The 22,434-nt window shown below is 35.0% G+C and overlaps 1 protein-coding gene across 1 annotated transcript; it reads left to right on the top strand.

The window, feature by feature from the left end:
* The first annotated feature begins 249 nt into the window (after positions 1-249).
* LOC104593544 (CDPK-related kinase 3-like) lies at positions 250-18,115 on the top strand. The gene is made up of 12 exons (XM_010253452.3): positions 250-524; positions 621-1,267; positions 11,311-11,441; positions 11,881-11,922; positions 12,033-12,141; positions 12,274-12,352; positions 14,203-14,499; positions 14,700-14,809; positions 16,696-16,803; positions 16,988-17,050; positions 17,540-17,707; positions 17,792-18,115. Exons 2-12 carry the CDS (start codon positions 731-733, stop codon positions 17,924-17,926), a joined length of 1,779 nt encoding a protein of 592 aa, XP_010251754.1. The 5' UTR covers positions 250-524; positions 621-730; the 3' UTR covers positions 17,927-18,115.
* Positions 18,116-22,434: the final 4,319 nt, after the last annotated feature.

Raw genomic sequence — 22,434 nt, 5'->3', positions numbered from 1 at the left:
TCTTCTCATTATAGTGTTAATAAATGTAATTAGGACAGGACAAATAAAATTTAATAGAAAAATTAGAAGGTAAAGAAAAGGAAACTAACGTACCAAATACAGCCAAGTAATGGAAACGGTCGGTGTAGAATTTTATAGAAAGTGGGGACTGGGGAGGGGACTTGGGAGGAGGAAGAGTGCGAGAGAAAAAGAAGAAAAATATAAAAGAAGTAATAAATAATCGCCTTCAGTTCGAAGCTGATTGAGGAAACGACTTCCATTTTCTATTTTTTTTTTTAAGTTTTAAATAAATTTATTTATAAAGAAAAAGAAAAAATACAACAAAGGCCGTGATTGTGGAGAGATATATGCCGTGCCGAGAACCGAAACTCCCGCGCTCTGCATAGAGATTCCCGATTTCCCATTACATATACTTAAAAAAGAAATAAGAACACAGACACTCTCTCTCTCTCTCTCATGCTTTTCACTTGGAGTCGTCGTCTCTTTCTCTCTTGCTATTTCGTTCTCTTTTAGCTTCTGTTTTGGTATCTAGCCTGGCGTTCTCTCTCTTTCTCTCTCACACACACACGCACACAGACTCAATTCATTTATTCTCGATTTTTAACGTTTTCTTACCGCAGATCGTCTCCTTCTCTATTTAATCACCCGCCGTTCGACATCCTTAGATCCGTACACCACCCAATGCCTCGACTTTGACCGATCGCGATCGGATAATAGTCGTAGCGCGCGCATGGGGCAGTGCTACGGCAAAAACATTTCCGTCGCCGAGGATGACACCACCGCCGGCGGCGTCACTGCCGTCAATCGCCCGCAAACACCGTCAACGTCTACAGCCGCCAACGGCACCATCAACGTTCCTTCTGTTAAAAACACACCTGCTCACTCCTCTACCAGCGCTTGGCCAAGTCCATACCCTCCCGGTACTAGTCCACTTCCCGTTGGGGTATCTCCGTCACCGGCCAGGCAGACTCCTCGAAGATTCTTCCGCAGGCCTTTTCCTCCTCCTTCGCCGGCGAAGCATATCAAGGCGTCTATTGCGAAGCGTCTGGGCCCACCAAAGCCCAAGGAAGGGCCGATTCCCGAGGACGGCGCGGATGTTGAGCGGCCACTAGATAAGAGCTTCGGTTACGGGAAGAATTTTGGTGCCAAGTACGAATTGGGGAAGGAGGTTGGCCGTGGCCATTTCGGGCATACATGCTCGGCTAAGGGCAAAAAGGGAGAGCTCAAGGGTCAGGTTGTGGCTGTGAAGATTATCTCCAAAGCTAAGGTTCGATCGTTTTCTCTTGATTGTATCGGACGATTTTTATTTATTCTGATAAGCTGAGTTTGCTATCGGTATTTGCTGTATTTTGATTAATTGCTGAATACTTTAAGTCTTTCATCCCTTGAAAGCTTACGGCGGAGCTCATTAGGACATTGAAATTACTAATCATGATGGTTAACACATCTTTCTTTTGCAAGTTCAAATAGGTTGCCGTATAAAGGCTTTGATTAAGGAATACATATATTGATTCACTCCTTCGTTGTCCAAGTTGGTTGTGCGGGCTTACTTTTCCGCTGTGGATTAATAGACAGCATTTGGCCTTAGTAAAGAAATCTTAGAACTCATCTAAGCCTTCCTCGGCTACATGAATCATGTTTTTTCACGCCGTTCTGTTCAATACTATATCCATTCTTAAACTACGGACTCATAAATAATTTATCACTACTTCAACCAAATGTCCTTTTGATGTTAATTGTGAATGCTCATTGTTAAGTTGTGTCAGACTCTGATTTAACAAGATGAGATTTCCAGTGAATCCTGATTCCTAATTCTTCCATTATCATGTTAACAAGTATTCATTATTTCCAATGGATTTAGTAAGAGTAAATAATTACCTATAGCTCATTTTTAAGTTTGAAATGGTAATGGAGCAGCTGGTTTCTAATGATGCTCAAAGAATCCTTATTTAAATGTGCAAAGGATATTTTTCATATTGTTATTGCAAATCATACCTGTTGGATTAGATTGAAGGAGATTGAGAATTTCTTTTATTTTCTTCTCTTTTTTTTGAGGAGATTGATAGTTGTCCTATCAAATTCTTCTGGAATATGTTGATACCTCTTACTGTACCAAGACAGTAGAGAATTATTTTACAGGTGTAACAACATTGAGGAGGCGTATGTGCTATAATTGTGATTGACTATTTGCAATTTTTTTTTCTCTCATTGATGTACAAGTTGTTAGAGAGCTGGATCACTATTGATGACTAAGTGCACTTTGTATGTTGCAAACTTGTAACAGTTCCTTTTTCCATTTTTGTTTGAATTTACTACAGCATATCTCATGTAATATCTCAGTGACATCTAATTGACAGAAAACTAAAGAACTGAGTAAATCTAGATAATAAATGATATTTCATATTACCCATCTTAGAATATGATTTGTTTATTATAAATTAAATATCATATATTATTTATGGTCCATGTTTCTCTTTGAGTTTGCTTGCCTGCTAATCTCCCTTCTAGTTTTTTTTTTTTTTGATTTACTTGTGTGGGATTAGAACGATTTACATGGTTGACTTATTTTATTAGTATCATTCATACATTAGTTTATAATCTGACATGAGTTGAACAAAACAAAGGGTAAAATATAAGAATTACATGTTATGGATGATCGCTTTGGTTGCATGGACCCTTTTTGATTTCGTTTAATTTTCTTGAATCATGCAATGTAAAATGATGTACAAAAGCACACACTCACTTGTGTGAAAAATGTCTTGATATGATTCCTTGTTGTTGTAGGATATATAAGAAACTTATGTTTTCTTTTTCTCTAGAAAATGACTCATCGTGGTATTTCAAAAACCTTAATATGGTCCCTTAGGCTGTGTATAATTTGATGGAAAACAAGGGAGAAGTAGAAAGTTCTTTAGGGGTTTAACAAGATTTGTTAATATCTTCCCCTCAAGGCCTCAACTTTCTATTTCTCTATTATTTTCTATCAAATCAAACATAGCCTTAGAAAAATAATAAAAGAAATCTTTAGTATTGACCCTATAATTTTAATAAGACTTCTTTAAGAATCAACTAGCTCTAAACGCAACCAATTTAGTTTTAAATATGAACATTCATTTTAATTTGTTTTAAATGATGATGCTTATAATTTGTTTTAAATACAGACATATGGTCTCATTGGTTAGAAAAAAAGATGCCTCTTTCCATTGATCAAAAAAGAAAAAAAAAAGAAGTCTCTTTTCCAAACTTTATATAACCAATTTCAAGGTCCCATGCGATTTACTTAGATTTATGGCCAATTATTAATTCTTACAGAAAAACTTACACAATTATTAGTTTATGACCATATATACGATATATAAAGTGGATACTTGCCTCAGCTCCTTTGAAGGCCGCATAAGTTAAGTCAGAGTATTTACTAGCATCATGTTGTATAAGGTTTTGTCATTTTGACCCTTTCTTTACTTCTGCACGTGCATATATATAGTCTCTTTTAGTTACTTAAATAAAGCAACTTACCATCCAGATACTATTACTTGTTACCTGAAAGAGAACAAAATTTCATTTGTTGAAGATCATACATCTCTCTTTTAGGAGTAATTAGATCATAAAATTACAAGAGAAATGAACTATTTTTGAGGGAACTAACAAAACATAACAGTCTATTCTAGTAATTGTAACTTATAATCTATATAGATTTAAAAAAGAAGCAATGTTTTCCCTAAAAAGTTACATTTGCAACTTAGAAATACTAAAGTTGCCCATCCATTTCTCCTTTTTTTTTTTCTTCTTGAACAAGTAAAAAGTGATACATATTCCATCTAACTGAATGTATACATAGGAAAACATGAAAGAACAATCCAAGGGAAACATTCTAAAAGTTTTTTTTTTTGGTGAATTCTGCTATTCAAGGACGAAAGGTTGTATATCCCCTCTGTACAGTTCCTTGGTGTACACAGGGTCCTTTTGGTATTAATGAAAATTATACTTTATCTTTTCCAAAAAAAAAAACATTATATTTTCAATGACATCAATCTTGGAATATCTAGTGTTTCCCATGTAGAATGAATGGTGTGATTGGTAATGATCTATTCCTCTCTTGTTTCAAGTTGTGGCTGTTCGGAACCAATTTGTCGCTCTTTTGTTTCTTGTTAGACTCCACTTGCTAGGTTGTTAGTGATCTTTGAGTCTAATTCTTTACCTCTTGTCCTGATAGAGGTTACGTCTAGCATGGAAATGATGGTAACATCTTGATTAACCCAGTGATTATAAGAGTGGCACATTGGGTATCTGCAACTGAAGAAGTCAAGGGAGTAAACTTGCATGCCATTCTTAGAGGGTGCCAAGCCGTTGCTGCCTTTCCTCCATAAATGTGGCAGAAGAATGGGCCCTCTTTCATTCTTATCACTGTATGAGTGTTTCCTTATAAGGACCAGTGAGATGATTGCACATTAAAGGGTGGTCGGTATCAGATTAATAAGAAAATTTAACAATGAACAATAAACAGAGTCACCACCAAAGTTGGAATCCAATCTAAGATGGACTTTTTTTTTGAACAAGAAAAACGGACTCATTTTTTGTTCACCATTAAGTTTCCTTCTTAATCTGACATGGACATCCTTTGATGTGCCTTCTTCTCATTGGTCTGTCTGTATGAGGGAGCCAGTCACACAAACATATGACCAAAAGAGAACTTCAGACTGATAAAAAATAGAAGGAACTCCTCCAGAAATTGGCAGTATAAAGCTAAGGTTTGATGGTTTCTCTATGGGAAACCCAATGTCATTCCGATTGGGGTTGTTTTAGGGATTGTCTTGGAACTGTTTTACATTATTTGTAGCCAATTGGGGATGGAAACCCTTCAATGGTAGAACCTTTCTTGCTTGCAAGGCCTTAGCTTGATTTCTCTTCAGAATGGACTGTTATGATTGTTCAGGGTGATTGTAGTGCAGTAATTGTCAGAATATTGGAAATTCTGAAGGGGCTTAAATTTAAGATACCAGATTAGATAAGCAGAAGCTTTGTCTTCAAGCTTGAATTGCTTATTCATGTGGATATCAAGAATTCAAGATCACCAACAATGTCTTTGATGCTTTTGCCAAAGAGGGAGTGGCAAGAACTTCTCTTGTATGGGTGTGGTACTAGGGCCCAGGATACAGTCAAGAAGCTAGTGTAATTCGCCTTTCCGATTTCTTTGGGTCAGAAAATGCTGGTTAAAGCGTATCCTAACTTTAATCTCTTTAAAGAGTATGGGCTCTTCTTTCTTTCTATTACCATTTTATTTTATTTATTTTTTATGTAGAACTTCTTTAATCATCATTACTAATAGAAAATATGTTAAGCCTTTGGGTAATGCTAATATCATGCATAAAGGGAAATGTTTATAGACCCAAAATTTCCCCCTAGAGCAAGAATGAAACCAAAGGAGTTCTCCCTCTTATCTTTTTTGAAGAAGGTAAAGTAAAATATATCATTAATAATCAAAAAGAAAGCCCCTAAACAACAGGAATGTACTAAAAAAGGAAATAAATTTACAAGTTTCTTTGATTTCTTGATTATGATCCTTCCATATTATTTCGAGAACATAATATCTTTGAGGAATTAATTTAGTTAAGAAGTCCTCCACAAATCTCTCTAGGGAATTAATTTATTTCAAATGCAATTAATTTTGTCATTTCCACTATTATCAGTTTTAAACACGGTTGTCAAGATTTCTTGAGTACAAAAACTGCATGACTGCTATTTGGTTACCAATAAAAGATTTGCCCTTCTCCACAATTACAAGTCTTTGTCTTCAACTTAAAACTGCTTACCTACAAAAAGGACTTACCATTCATTGGATATAGGGCCATTAGTATAATCTTTTTTATTTATTTATTATTATATTTTTTGATAGAGGGTGGGGGGAGGAGTGTTCGGACACTAGGATCGGATAGCGTTCAGTTGGCAAGCAGTACTTGCTTTCTATGTTAAACTACTTGATAGTATTTAAAAATATTAATCTTATCTGTCAATACATACATCTCTCTTTTAGGAATGGTTAGGACTTAGGATAATAATAATTAAAGCATATTTGTCAAGGTGTCACTTAGGCGCCCATGGCTCGCCTACACCATGAATTATAGCAACAAGGCACCTGTCTAGGTGACAAAAATGACAGGGTGGCAGCCTTTTATAATAACATTCATGTTGCTTTATCTTACTAATATGTGTGTTAATACATTCTATTATATACTATATATACCATTTATACAATGCTTATTGAAATTTAAAAGATCAAAGCGTTTGAGAAGAGTAAAAGAAAGAAAAGTATAAATAGGTTTTTTGTACTTTCTCTTACATTAAATAAAGGGTTATTATCTAAAACTTCCCTTCACTTTGCCCAATTTCTTTTAAACTTATTCTGACTTTTCAAAACCTCCAGAAATCCCCCTGTTAGTGAAGTTTTCTCTGTCAAATAACTGTTTGGAAAAGAAAGCATGTAGAAAACAAACAAACAAATTCTTCTTTTATCCTCCAACCCAAAGGTCCTAAGCCCATTTAGATGAAGATATGAACCCCTAAGTCTTAGATGGAAGGGTATTATAATAAATTTCATCATCACACAATTTTTGTTCATGACGAATCCAAAAGGAGGGGTGGTATGGTAAGTTTCCTAATGGTAGATCTCTGACAGGGGGGGGGGGGTCCCTGGAGGTTTTGAAAATTCAGGGTAAGTTTAAGAGAAACGGGGAAAGCAGTGGCTCCACCGTTGTTCTTTTTCTCTTTTAGTTTCCATCTTAAATTTTTTATCATATAAAGTTTTAGCCGTTTTTAGTTGCTAATTGATATGAAGTTAGCATTCAATACTTTGGTGTTGTTTTCTCAAATATTGAAATTAATATATTTAAAAAACTTTTATCTTTTTGATTTGGTGATTTGCAATGTTTTGAGATGTCATTTAATGTTCTCAATAAAGAGAATTGCTATTCTTTCAATTAATATGCATACTGAATGGTATATAAAACTAGGGATCTAGCCTGCTGGCTGAAATTTAGTTCTTTATTTTATAAATTCTTATTACCTAGGCATCCCATTGTCTCCCAATATTGCACAGTTGCCTTGACAACTATGGATTAAAGAAATATTAGCTAATTTTTAGAGATACAACATTGCCTCAACTGTCTCTCCATGGCTAACCACCAATTATAAAGTATAGCCATTATATCTGGAAACAATAGATATAACTCTGAGTTTAGCAGAATAGTGGAACAGGATTAATGTAGCCAACCCCATATAGTTGGGACAAAGCTTAGTTGAGTTAAGTCATTAGATCTAAAAAACTATAAAGAAAAAACTCAGAAGCCCAACCTCCCTCAGTGGTGAACTTCTAACAATCTTTTGTCCTAAAAAAGTACTTTACAATAAAAAAATATTCAAACCACTGATCCCTTTCTCTTCGTTTTTTTCTTCTCTCAGTAGAAGAGCTACATCCCTTATCTTCGACCAGCCCTATATCTATTGATTCAATATTGAAGTTATAAGGCCATATTGCTGAAGCAATATCTCTTTGTCCTTGTAGAATCCAGCATCCCCTCTAATTGAATATGCACAACATCCCGCCTACTTCAATCCACCCAGTGGAAACAATTTAAGGATAGTGCTTTATCTTCAATTATTGTATTTTAATTACTATCAAAATCATGCAAAAAAGAAAACTATGTTAAATAAATAGCAACTTCCTTTTGCCTTTTTTTGGGTACAATGTGGTCACTGTCAGACTTAAACCAGTGTGGCAGCCCATGATTTTACCATTACATCAAGCGACAGCCCCTATTTTCTAAATGACAATAGTTTGAATATATATCAATAGTTAAAAGGTAGATTTTTTTGCACAAGAAATATCTAATTAAATCCACTGTAAATAAGACCTTTAGGAAAAAGTGTAGCTAAAAGAGAATATTTTGTATTTAGTAACCCTTTGGAGATAGGCCCAAAAGCTCAGTTGATGCTTAGAGAGTGGAAGCTAGAATGGCTCATTTTGTAAAATCCCCATTTTGAAGTGAACCAATGGAGTGGGGGAAGTTCCAATGGATCAAAGATTCTCTGCTTCTTCTTAAAGTTAAAAATGAAAGAAAAAGAAAAGGAATAGACATAAAAATAGTGTTTCTAGTTTTTATGTCTATTCCTTTTCTTTAAGTCATGAGTTATTACTGAACGTTTCTTCTTAGTATTTTGTTGTATAAATACAGATAGAAAGGGAAAGATCACTAGGAAGTATCTATTCTACTAAGTTATAATAGTAAATAAGAATAAAAGGTGATTTTGTATAAGTCCAAGCATTCCTTACATATTGGAAGAAGAATTATTTGTGACATTTCTTATTGACCATATTTAGCTTGCAAAAAGGTGACATTAATTATCTTGCTAAAACAAGTTGACTATAACTATATTATAACCAATTAAGCTTCCTTAGTAAGGGTGGTCCTACCATGGATTAACAAGCTTATGCTTTAACAAATTTGAGGTTCGTATTATGATTCTCTATCTTTCTGGGAGGGCCTAGGAACCCTTTTTCCACCTTTGGTTGAGGGTGGTCCTACCATGGATTAACAAGCTTATGCTTTAACAAATTTGAGGTTCGTATTATGATTCTCTATCTTTCTGGGAGGGCCTAGGAACCCTTTTTCCACCTTTGGTTGCTCATATTGGTCATGCCTTTACTGTGCTGTTTGTTACCCAAAGTAGACAGTTTACCATTTAAAGAATCTAGAATTTTCTTTTGCTACAAGCCTACAACTCAGCAACAAAGAAATGGAGGCAAAAATCTAGCTTCATTGGAGGTTCACACATCTCTCTTAGGAATTAGGACTTACAACTATAGAAGAAAAAGAAAAACTACATGTAAGAGTTCCAACATTGTCAACTGTGTAATTTTATTACTACATATGAAGAATGTATGATATACAAATCTGGTTGTGCCTGGCACCCCTCAATATATTAGTCTTGCAAAATGCTGCCCAACCCCAAACAGAATTACTTTTGATTAACCATTATCCCCAAGATAAACCATACCCACCCCCAAACACATCTGGCTGATTTCTGTTTATACCTTGTCTAACCAAGGCATCTATCAAACTTTTTTTTCCTGAGCTCTTAGTTCATATAAAGGTGGCCCTTAATTTCCTTATAAATCTTTTTACTTGGTGCATGTATACTGCCAAGTGCCTAGCCTATCATTCTAGAGACATCCAATAACCACCCCTGAGTCCCCTTTCACTTGATGTCTCTTTAATTTAAAGATATCCTCAACCTTATCCTTTGGAGCACTAGTAGTACTGTAGTATAGCTCTAGTTGAACTCCCTTATGATAACTGCAATTTATAGTCATTCAAAGAGACAATGAACCCTTCATATTTTTTTTTCCAGTAGAAAGTACTCGTATTGTACAGTCTTTTCTCTCTTGTCTATTTCTTGGAAGAAAAGATCCCCATCTGTCTCAAACTAGCTGCATCTTTGTTGACACAATGTCAAGCATATATTAAACTATTGGTTGGACAATATCTGTTTTTCTTGTCACCTTTGGACTACAATTTTTAGCATCAAATAGGTAGGAAGTTTATCATTTAATACCAATATAGCCTATATCAAAGATATATTGATTAATTGGTTGGACGACATCATTTTCTTTTCTCACCATTGGACTACAACTTTTAGGTTCAAATAAGTAAGAAGGTTATCATTTAATACAATATACCCCTATGCAAAATCTTTGTTTCTTCAGTATACAAATTTTCATATGAACTTAATTTCATTTTTCCAACTTTAAAAATTTTATAAATTATTTTATTACCATTAATCATTGTTCTCTGCTACTCCATTATTTGTTTCATACTGTTTCATTTTCTTTCTTTCTTTCTATGGTCAAACAGTTTGATATATTCATTTGAATAAGTTTTAGGTCCTACATTATATTTACTATAAAATAAGAAAAACACAATTAGAGTTGAGCACAAAAGCTAAGAGAATTAGGTAGAGCCCCACAAGCTTGAGAGAAAGCCTATGGATGGTGTTCTATCTCGTGTCCCTATCCAAAAGCCTTTCCACACAATGCCAGCTAGTACCCTGAAAGCTTTGTTGGAACAGATTGAACATTAATGAGGACAGGCCAAATTTGGAAATAATTATGCTAGGGAACAGTTACTCAGGTATGAGAAATTAATTACATTCTAAATGAACTAAGGTTCTTGAGGGATAGCTGTGAGGAAGATGTAATAGATTGAAGCAAAAAGTGCTAAATTTTTTGGGAGAAGTGAATTTTAGAAACATGAAATCAGATTTTTAGCTAGTTAATGGATCTAAAAGATTGGAGACTAAGAGATAACTTAATGTGACCACTTCCATTACCTTGGTTCAATAATTCATAACAAAAGAGAAATTGAGGAGGATGTCACTGATAAAATTAGAGCAGGATGGGCGAAATAGAGGAGTTCATCTAGTGTCTTGTGTGATAGGTGAATACCACTTTGGCAAAGAAACAACATGTGCGAAAAATGAGTGCGGCAGAAATGCAAATGCTGTGATGGATGAATGGTAAAACTAGAAGGGATAATGTTAGATAGAAATCAAGTCATACAGAGGAACATGGGAGTAACTCCAATAGGTGATAAAATGAGTGAAAGTAGATTCAGATGCTTTGGTGATGTGCTTAGAAGACCATCTATAGCACCTGATAGGAAAAAGTGATCTGTTACAAGCTGAAAGGCCAGAAGAGCTTGGGGCAGATTGAAAAGGACTATTGTGGTGGTAATAAGAAAATATTTAAGTGTCCATAATTTAACAATGGATAATGCACTGAACATAATGGAATAGTGAAGCAGGCTGCATGTAGCTGACCCAATATAGTTGGGACAAGGTTTAGATGTTGATAATGATGGTGAGCTTAGGTGTTGAAGAGCTGGTTTTTGAAAAACGCTCATCTCTTCCATGCATGAAAAGATCGTGTTAGTGGAAAAGTAGTTCTGAGAAGATGATTACATATGGTAATTACTCGATTGATATATGTAAACATTTTTATTTTGTAACATACATGTGACTGTTAAATAGGGATAAATGCATTACCAAAAACAGGATACATACATTTAAAGGCTAGTAATTGTTAAATTGACCATTCTTTGGTACATATTTCCTTTGCATAAATATGCATCTTTATATTTTGGGAGTGATGATGGTGCAAGTTTTACCTATAATTCACTAGTAAGTTGAAGCTTTGACTATGTTGATGAACTAGAATGCCCATTTGGAGTTGGCAACTAAAGCAGTTGTATGTGACAGATGACAACACCAATATCAATCGAAGACGTTCGTAGGGAAGTGAAAATCTTGAAAGCATTATCTGGGCACATGAATCTGGTCAAATTTCATGATGCGTGTGAGGATGTGAATAATGTCTACATAATTATGGAGTATGTCCACTCTAACTTGATTTCCATGAGATCTACTTGGGTGAATATGGTTTGATTTTGCTATGGTGGCACTTGGGTTATCTGTTCAAAGCTCTAAATCTTATGGAGAATCAATGCTATTTTAATTCCACATTTTAATCCCATTTTTACATCTGAATAGAGGATAACTGAATGCTTATTTGTGTCCTGAACCCTGGAAGTGCAGACTGGTTCAGTTTTTTATTTTCGGCCAAAATTGGAAACCGAACTACAGTTTCTGAAAACTTATTTTATATAAGGATTGAGATATAATTTTCTGGTAATTAGACTGGTAATCTATTATGGACTTAATTTTGAAGTTTTCAAATTCGAACTCCTTGTCTTGTATTATTTCATAGTTTCTCCTTGAAGTTATTAAACTTTTACATGAATCTCATATATGTTTATTTTTCTTTCTCAGATTGTGTGAAGGTGGAGAACTTCTAGACAGAATTTTATCTAGGTATAGTATAATTGCTTATTTTCTTTGTAACACTTGTTAGGGTTCTTGTGTCTAATATTTTAATAAAAAAGAATTGCTCTGAAGGAATTTCATGCTATTATTTGTTGCAGAGGTGGAAGATACACAGAGGAAGATGCAAAGGTTATTATTGTGCAGATTTTAAGTGTCGTGGCCTTTTGTCATCTTCAAGGTGTTGTACACCGTGATTTGAAACCAGAGGTTTGCAGCTTGACAAGGCCCTTGAAATTCTTGTTGCATTTTGCAGTGCATTTTTCCCTTGTGTTAATTTTTTGTCCTTTATCCCCACCATATCAAGGGATTAATTATTTGTTATTCTTGATTGCTTGACAGAACTTTCTTTTCACCTCTAGAGATGATGATGCTTCAATGAAGCTTATTGATTTTGGTCTTTCTGATTTTATCAGGCCAGGTAATCTCATTAGTGTTTTTTTTTTTTTTTTGTTTTACTTTTTGCTGCCTTTTGCTGTTTGGTATTTTTCAAGTTTTGGTTCTTAAAGAGTGAAAATTTTGTTGCCTTATATAGCTCCAAGTTGAGCTTGTGGTTGTCCTTTCCCATCAAAGTGGTCTCATAGAACAATGGATTAATCTCATCCATCCAAGTTGTCTTCATCATCATCATCTAAGTTTTATCCCTACTATATGGGGTCAGCTACATGAATCCTGTTTTGCCATTCTTTCTATTTAATGTCATATCCACTGTTAAATTATAGGCACTTGAATCACTTCTTACTACTTTGACCCATGTCCCTTTTTGTTCTGCTCCCAGCCCTTCTAGCTCCTTCAACTTGTAACTGATCGCTTTCTCTTGTGGATGCTGTATGCAATCATATATGGATGTGACTGGACCATCTAAGTCTACTTTCTTGCATTTTATCACCTATTGGAGCTACTTCTATGTTCCTTTGCCTTCATTTCTGATCCCATTCTTTCTAGTTTTCCACCTATCCATATCTGTGTACACATATATGCTATACCATATTTGGACATGTTTCTTGACCACCCAACGCTTTGCTCCATACAGCATTGTTGGCCTCACAACTGTTTTATAGAATTTTCCTTCTAATCTAAGTGTTATTTACATATACATAAGACTCTGGATGCACCCTTCATTTTTCCCATTCTTTCTAGGTTTCCACCTATCCATCTCTGCATACACATATATGCTATACCCATTTCTGGACATGTTTCTTGACTATTCAATGCTCTGCTCTATACTGTGTTGTTGGCCTCACAACTGTTTTATAGAATTTTCCTTCTAATTTAAGTGTTATTTACCTATACATAAGACTCTGGATGCACCCAGAGAAGAAGATAAAAGAATACCATGGGGGCTGGTATTTGTTTGTTGGACACGGTGCTTTGAAGGTTGAATTTGTGCAACTCTTGTGCTCAAAAGAAGCTTAGAAGGATATGCCTGATTGGTTTTTATATTTTGATTTATGTTTCTCAGAGTACTAGTAGTTACTCTTGAAAATCATTATAATGCTGGGTTGGTGTTTCGTGTTTTTTCTTTTGGGTCTGCAAATATGATTGTTTCGATTTTATTTGTGTCACTTGTCCTTTAAGACCTGTTCCAAAGGGTAGCAAGCATGGGTTGGACAGTGAATCATTTCTGATGGGGTGTGGTCAATCAATTAAAAGATGAAAGATCAATGGAAAAATGTCAGAAGTCATCTTTTTTTCCTATCCATGGATGTAATAGGAATATAAAACTTGTTTGCTTTGGAATTCTGATTTTTGCAAGATCCTGGCCAAGACAGAGCAGAATGACCATCTGAGTATGGGAAGTAGAAGACTTGAAGGCTGTAATGTTCCATTCCATAAAATATACAAAAGAAACCTTCTCAACTTGAAAATTTTTTGGTTCTTTGGTTTTGCCTTATAGGTGATTGAGTTTTTTTAATTGCTATTATTAATTATTATTATCGTATCAGTTGTAGAATTAACCTATTTGACTGAGGCTTTCAGCATTTTCAAGTCATGCAAAACAGCCCAGGATCAATTCATTGTATTGTTTTGACATTAGGGAGGATGTTGTAATTACTCTTCCAGTTTTGGACATGACATACTATCTGAAAATCTTTTTCCAATGTGCGGAAGGGTTTCTGTTTGTTCAGTTATGGACATAAGCACAATTTAGGCATTCCATGCAAAATTCAAGTTATTATCGATGTGGATTTTTCTCCTACTATGTCATTGTTGTATTCAATCTATCTGCATTTCCAAATAAAAACCCTTTTTTTGCTTGTTTTTGTGCAGATGAAAGACTCAATGATATTGTTGGCAGTGCATACTATGTTGCTCCTGAAGTCCTTCACAGATCGTATAGTATGGAAGCAGACATTTGGAGCATTGGTGTCATAACATATATATTATTATGTGGAAGTCGGCCTTTCTGGGCAAGGACTGAGTCAGGAATTTTTCGTTCTGTTTTGAGAGCTGATCCTAATTTTGAAGAATCACCTTGGCCTACAGTATCACCCGAAGCGAAAGATTTTGTGAAAAGGCTTCTTAACAAGGACTACAGAAAGAGGATGACTGCTGCACAAGCCTTGAGTAAGTTGTGAATTCCATTAATTGCCTTTTAATATTTATAGGAAGCTTTATTACTTGGCCATCTTTAAATGGTTTTTATAATTGTTTTTTTTAACAATTAGATATTGGAGTGAGTTTATATATCTAGTTTGGTGTTGAAGTATCATCTATTAATGACATTAAGATTTCTATAGATTAACAAGTGCTTCTATTGTTGGCAGCTCATCCATGGTTGCATGATGAAAACCGCCCTGTCCCCTTGGATATTTTAATCTATAAGTTAGTCAAGTCATATTTCCGTTCAACACCTCTCAAACGTGCAGCATTGAAGGTAATGGCTCTCCTTTATGATAGTACAAGCCACTTTTCTTTTGCCACACATATTACTTACTGGAGAATAATGCCCTTCAGTCAATTATTCATCACGAGAACATTGCAAATTCATCACACCATTCATACATAGTCCATTAAATCTTGGTTTTGTCAACATATTTCTATGATAAAAGTATTTTCTTCTATCTTTGCTTAATTGAAAGGCCATGACTACAATTTGTATCGAATGGTTGGAATGGTAAATTTACTTTCTCTTCAAGACTATAATTTTATCATTGGTTGTTCACATTAAGATACCTATATGATATACAATTGTATGTATTGAATTGCTATATCTTGATTATTTACTGAATACTCCAGAGCTTAGTATTTTGATCCCTCAAACATAGGTTTCTTCCAGAAGGGATGAATTAGGAATAGACAAAATTTTCTTTTCTTTTTTTCCCCATCAATGTGTTTAGCTGGAAAAGGAGTTTTTGTGATGGTGGGATGGAGCTGATAAATGATAGATTACTAATAGGTTTAGCTGTGTTACTTGCTTCAGCTTGTTGTGAACCTCTTACTGTTTTGATCCCTCAAACATAGGTTTCTTCCAGAAGGGATGAATTAGGAATAGACAAAATTTTCTTTTCTTTTTTTCCCCATCAATGTGTTTAGCTGGAAAAGGAGTTTTTGTGATGGTGGGATGGAGCTGATAAATGATAGATTACTAATAGGTTTAGCTGTGTTACTTGCTTCAGCTTGTTGTGAACCTCTTACTATTTTGATCCCTCAAACATAGGTTTCTTCCAGAAGGGATGAATTAGGAATAGACAAAATTTTCTTTTCTTTTTTTCCCCATCAATGTGTTTAGCTGGAAAAGGAGTTTTTGTGATGGTGGGATGGAGCTGATAAATGATAGATTACTAATAGGTTTAGCTGTGTTACTTGCTTCAGCTTGTTGTGAACCTCTTACTGTTTTTTGCATTTGGAAAATAGTCAGGACTATTTTTTGTTGGCTTAGCTAGGTGAATTACTTTTTCTGCCTTTTAATTCTTATGTCCCGTTTGTTTGGTTGTACAGTCTAGGGGGAAGTTGACCAACTTTCCCATGTTTGCTTTTTGGTAAGTTTGGCAATGGGGAAAGTTGACCAAGTTTCCCACATTCGCTTTTTGGTAAGTTTGGGTCCCACAGTAATCCAACTTCCCCCCAGGTAAGTTTTTTGGTAACTTACTCGGGAAAGTCTTATCCATCTCCCAGGTGGGTAAGTTACTTACCCATGGAGGGGGAAAATTGGCCAAATTGTGTGGGACTATAATGCCCCTGCCAGTGCCAGCACATAAAAGTTGGAGGTCTTTTTAGGAAATTCACCTACCCAACTAACATTTCTCTGCAAAAGAACATGGGTAAATGTACTTACCTGGGTAACACTTTCCCAGGTAACACTTTCATGGGTAAATGCATTTACCCAGGTAAGTAACTTACCGCCAAAAGAATGGGCCTTAAATGCCTTAGTGTTTCCATGACTAAAGTAGGCCTGAGGCTATTGGTGGGTCAGCTAACCTTCAACTAGTTTATGCTTAAAAATCAACTTTTCAACTAGGCTCAAGGCTAGATTAATGCGTTTCTTGATTTCTCCTTTGTTTTTATGTTATTTTCCTTGTAAAAATAATACTTTATTAGAAATTAGACAGATTAATTTTAATGCAATTTTTGTGTTAATTTATTTTGACTATTCAGTAATATCAACATGTCTGACTTAAACAGAGAGGTCTACATGTTAGCTGTATATGAATGTGTATGTGTGTGTGTGTGTCTAGAAAGCTTGATTTTCTGAAAACAAGTATGAAATCTGTGAAATTGTCTTGATATTTTAGTTTCTAAAATTCATTCCCAATGGTATAGGCACTATCAAAAGCTTTGACAGAGGATGAGCTCGTTTATCTTAGGGCTCAGTATCAGCTGCTGCAACCAAGTCAAGATCGCTATATCTCTCTTGAAAACTTCAGAGTGGTTGGTGCTTCATTTTCTCTCTCTTTCAGCTTCAAAGTTGTTAATTGGTTAATGATATGAAGTTTGGGTTTTGTTTTTTCTGCTTAATGGGAGCAATATAAGCCATTTAAGCAAAGATTTAATAAATGTAGTTAGCGTCTCTTTATTTGTTGTTGTGTTTTTGACTGTTAATTGTACGTTTCAGGCTCTTATGCGTAATGCAACTGATGCCATGAGGGAGTCGAGGGTTCCTGACATTTTAAGTGCGGTGAGGCATCTGATACGTTTTAAATAGAATAGCTATGGGGACTGCATATCAATGTCATCTTGCTGTCACATTCAACACATCAAGTCTATTATCCACCTGAACTTGCACGTTATCATCTGACGAACTGAGATTGATATTAAACATCTTATGAGCTTGTTTATTATCCACCTGGGTTTTTTAAGATATCCAACATTTATGACTGTCGAACTAACATTAGCATTGTGACCATTGTCCAACACATCCTGTCAATTATCCACCTGAACTTGCACTTTGTTATCTAACGAACTGGCATTAGCATTAATTCTTAGTTTCTAACTTCATATGAGCTTCCAAACATTCATCTAGTTACTGAAGCAAGCCATAAGCAATTTCATTCAAGCTTCCACTTTCCCCGGCTTTCCACTGTAGTTGTTGGTCAAGGTTGTAAAGGTTGTTCATGAATTCACATAATGGGATGATTTACTAATTCGCTTTTTATTTTGATGACAGATGGAACCACTTGCATATAGAAAGATGGATTTTGAAGAGTTCTGTGCAGCGGCAATCAGCACATATCAGTTGGAAGCTCTTGAAAGGTGGGAGCAGATTGCAAGTACAGCTTTTCAGTACTTCGAGGAGGAGGGGAACAGAATTATTTCGGTTGAGGAGTTGGCAGGGGTTGGTACCGTACACCTTAGCTTTTAGGAAATTGTTTTTGAATTCATATATGATCTACTGAACTTTGATAAACCATTTCTACAGGAAATGAATCTGGGACCTTCAGCTTACTCTATTCTCCGTGACTGGATCAGAAGGGAAGACGGGAAGATCAGTTTCCTTGGATATACCAAATTTTTGCATGGTGTGACAATCCGTAGCTCAAATACAAGACAATAGTATTTTATTTTATTCTATTTTATTTTATTTTTTTTTTACAGCCGATGGGGCAAATTGATTTTCGAAATTCGTGGGCATCGAAATGTCTGCAGATTTCTTTTTTTTTTTTTTTTGGTTGAGGAAGTGTGTACAAAAAAATTTATAGGTTAAGGCCGTTAAGCCACCAGTTGCATGCAAGGTTTTGAGGCATCTTTATGCGTCTTCTCTCTGAAACAAGAAAAAATAATCATTTCAGGACAAAAGCTAAAAAAATTGAGAATAATAATTATCTTTTACTATGATTTCCCTAGGGTTATAAAAAGGGCCGGGACTCGGTCACTGCAGGGCTGAAAATTTTACATCAACTTGCCCTCTTACGTGGATCCTTTTCCGATATAAGGTGGGCAATCAAGTTTCTTTTGTAACAAACACTACTGCTATCGTTTAAATTTGGGTAAATTACAAATTATAATTTTCTTATTTGTTTAAATAATTTATAATTTGATTAATTTTTTAAATATAATATTGAAAATTTGAAATCCTCTCAGTTTATTTAAATATTTTGGCAGATTTTTGGATGGATTCAATATTCAAAAGAAATTGTATATTTCTTTATGATAGATATAAATTAAAGGTTTTGTTAGGTTTTTATTAATTTATTGAAAAAAGAAGTGGTTAATTTTTATTTTTAAGAAGAAGAGACATTCTTGTCAGTGAAATTATTATTATTATTTTAGTTGGTTTTATTTAGAGAAAATAAAAATATTTTTGGATCAATTAGGGTTTAAGAGAAAACAGGGCAAGGAAAAAACATAAGAAGTGGTATTTTGGTTATTTAACGTAACTTAATGGGTAGAGATATTTGTCGTGAAGTAAAAGTTCAGGGTATTTTTGTTGCAAATGAAAGTTCGGAAGGCTAATTATCACTAGCGCCATAGTAGAGGGGCCTTTATAATTTGCCATTTTAATTTTAAATAATTGAAATTAAAATGTTAAATTTACATACATCACCAAAAAAAATGGTGTGCACAAGCTTCTGTCAGCCTATTTATCTTCCACCCAGGTAGGCCTATAAACTATATTCGAAAATCCGAATTCGAATTCGAGATTTGGTCTAATCGAATCAAATATTGGTTGAATTTGGATATACATTATTCGATAAATATCCTAACTGATTATATATAATATTATTATAATATAATATAATATAATATAATATATATAATATAATATAATATAATATAATATAATATAATATAATATAATATAAAAATTAAAAAATAAAAAATGAAAAATAACATTAGTTCGAAAATCTCAAAAGTCAAAACTCAAAATCAAACATTACATTAGAAGTTTGAACTCTTTCATTTTACCTCTCAAAACCAGCCTTCGTCTGTCACTCCTTTCACCGTCGTCGATTGTCGCCTGAGCAACCACCCTCGGTCCATAACCGGTCACCCACTCATCGTCCAACCAACCACTAGCCTTTCGTTGGAGTTCGAACGCCATCGCCGCTCATCTCGTATTTCCTCTTAGGCTCTTACCTCTATCTCTCTTCTGTCTTTGACTCGCCGCCCAAACAACCATCATCACTGACGGCATCGTCTGTGATAGCGGTTGAGCACCGGTCACCGGCCATAGTTCAAGCTCAAAGCTCAAGGTCAACGCCGTCTCTTTCGCCCAATCGCCCGTTCGCCACTGCTCAAGGTCAAACAACCCTCAGGCCTCAACCGTCTAGCATCACCGGTGGGAAATCGCCAGGAATCCACGTTTTCCGCCGTCCCCTGCCTCTTTTCTCAAGGTGATTATAGTATTACAGTTACGATCAAGGAATTTGAACCCAGGTTGGTTTAATCTCCTTTTTTTCTCTTAAATACCTTAGGTTTATTATTCTCTCGATTGATTTCCCCTTGATGGATTTAACATTCTTCAGTGAATTTTTTTTTCTCATTAGTATAGGTGGTAGACAATGAAACCAACGGAGAGAAAAGCACAAAAGATCCTATAGAGACTAACGGGGCAGATTTCTCTGGAAGTCGAACTCAAATCGAGGTCAGAGGTTGTGTTGCTAGGGCAGCCAGAACTTCGTATGTTGCCAGAATCCTTCGTTCTCAGAAAAGATTGATGAAAAGAGTCATGTTGTGAATGAGGGGGAGGTGAAGGCAGTGGTTTTATCTTCATTGCACTTAAGAACACCCATAGCATTTACCTCAGGTTTATTATTTCTCCAACCATGCTTTTAAATCTTCACTGCACTTAAGAACACCCATAGCATTTTAGTTTTTCTTTAGAAATTAACCTAAATGGTAGTGGTTTTTATCTAATGTTAGGCTATGAGAAATTGAGAAGAATTACTTTGTTCCCGTTACCGAGTACCATAGCCATAGGACCACAACTTTTTCCTACAGAATCATACAACTTGGGTATTGCTTCATGGTTATTCTCTTTTACCTTTTGGTTTTGCATTTTATATATCAATCAGCTTGTTGATGTACCATGTAAAGCTTGGATTAGCACAACCAGGTCTTATTTTCACCTTTGGCTCAGTTTGGAAACAAATATGTACAGTGCAAAAACCTTGTATTTGCACAGTACATATTTGTATTTGTACTCTTTCAAAACTGAGCCCTACGTGAACAACAATTTCTTCAAGAACTAGGTGCTAATTTGGAGAAAGAATATTTTACATTCAATGTGTTTTCAGTTGCTTTCAAGGGGAAAGAATGTTTTACATTCAATGTGTTTTAAGTTGGTTAGGAAGCTTTGTTTGATTAAAATTAAATGTGATGTTTTGAAAAGTTGGACTCAAATTAGGAGTTTTACTGTATATAATATTTTGCACTAATATTTGTATTTGTACACTTTCCAAATTGAGCCAGGCATTGTAGGACACTAGGAGCACCTCTGTGAATGTGATTATTGTCTTAAACCTCCATGTGGTTGCCGTCTGAGGTGGCACTTATATGGTCTTACCTATTAAAATAGAAACCCTTTTGTTTCATCAAATAAAGAATTGAGATGGAATATGACATGGAGACACAAAATCTGTTAATTTCATCAATCAAAAGTTAAAAGAAACAACAGAAAGTTATTAATTCTTTTGTCTTTGTCATTTCTTTTGCCTCTCTCTGTGTGTCACTCTGTGTCTCGTGAACAAACCCTCCAACTAGAAAAGCAGCTCCCAGGACAATGGTGAACACATCAACCACCTCACAAACTGAAATGTATAAGCCATATGACCCATACCATGTGGTTGATAATTAAGTTCTTGGCTAGCTGAGCAAAGTTATCTGACACTAATAATAATATCCACATATTTCTTGCAACAAATTTTGCATAAATTCTGAAAAAAATACGGATGGCGATTCAGAACAACCAAATTTTTAATAAATTGGATAACGGTATGGTGAAAGAAAAAGATATATCATTATATATAGTAAGAAGTTAAAGATGGTAGTCTTTTGGAACTATTACTCTAAAATTGTTAGCTTTGGCCTGTGGGTTTTGAATTCGATGTACTCATGATTTGAATAATTGAATCAGTGTCTGTGGCTACAGGTACGTATACTGTTGTCAAGTTCTACCTTCTCCATGCATCCAAAGAACTATGGGCAGTGTTGAACATTGTTCCAAAGTTCATACCATGAAGAAAAGTAATGTGCGCCAACAGGTACCCTTATGCACCCTTTGAAGTTCTATTGCATCCATCGCTCTCCCTCCTTTCTTTGCAGGTTCATACATATACTCACGGGTTTTCTTGTTTCTGTGTTTTTTTTTTCTTTTCTTGTGAAGGAAGGAGAAGAAGGCTTATGAAGTCAAGAATGTGAAGTCTAACAACTTTAATTTCCTCATAATTCCATCTGAAAACGAAGATCTTAGTGTCTCACTTTTGATTGGAAAAAAAAACTTTATCCTTTGGTTTGGAGTTCGGATATTGCTAGCAACCTCTCTTCTATGTATTATGGTTTTCCTTGTTATGTAAGCATACTCTGTCCCTCTTTAACTTAATGCCATTTGTGGTTACTAAGCTCAAGTGAATCATCTTTTTAAAGTTTTCATATTCATGTTATTCTTATTGGTAATGGTAACTATCAGAAGTTTACCAGATTAATACTCGATTCATATGATGGCTTCTTTGAAATTGTTTCTGTTGGTTAGAAGGATCAAGGATGCATCATGTTGGTACATCTTTATCAATTTGGAAAGAGCTGAAAGTAAACATAGAATGCCTCATAAGGGGATAAATAACAGTTGAAGGCTACAAATGTAGTGCATCAGGCTTGGTAGATGAAACAATATTGATTGTAAAACTGGAATTAATCTAATCCCTAACTTGCAAAATTTGTCTATTGCAAAATAATCAATCTAATCAGATTTGAATTCATATTCGAAAAGCCAATCGGTCGGATTCGAATCGAATCGAATCGAATATTCGATTTCATAATCAAAATCAAATTCAAATTCAATTTGATGTACTTGATATCCGTCGGATATCGAATCGAATTCGAATATCAGTATCTATAATCGGT

The sequence above is a fragment of the Nelumbo nucifera genome, chromosome 3 (genome assembly GCF_055504915.1).
Source record: "Nelumbo nucifera cultivar China Antique chromosome 3, China Antique-T2T, whole genome shotgun sequence".
Lineage (NCBI taxonomy): Eukaryota > Viridiplantae > Streptophyta > Magnoliopsida > Proteales > Nelumbonaceae > Nelumbo > Nelumbo nucifera.
Note: the sequence above shows the minus strand (reverse complement) of the source record. Positions and strands in the feature narration are given on the sequence as shown.

Bases quoted from the DNA above. Each gene is read 5' to 3' on its own strand.
- LOC104593544 (XM_010253452.3), top strand. From the start codon at position 731: ATGGGGCAGTGCTACGGCAAAAACATTTCCGTCGCCGAGGATGACACC. The intron at 12,142-12,273 runs GTTTGCAGCTTG...ATTGCTTGACAG, and splicing joins ACCGTGATTTGAAACCAGAG to AACTTTCTTTTCACCTCTAG. The intron at 14,810-16,695 runs GTAATGGCTCTC...CCAATGGTATAG, and splicing joins TCAAACGTGCAGCATTGAAG to GCACTATCAAAAGCTTTGAC.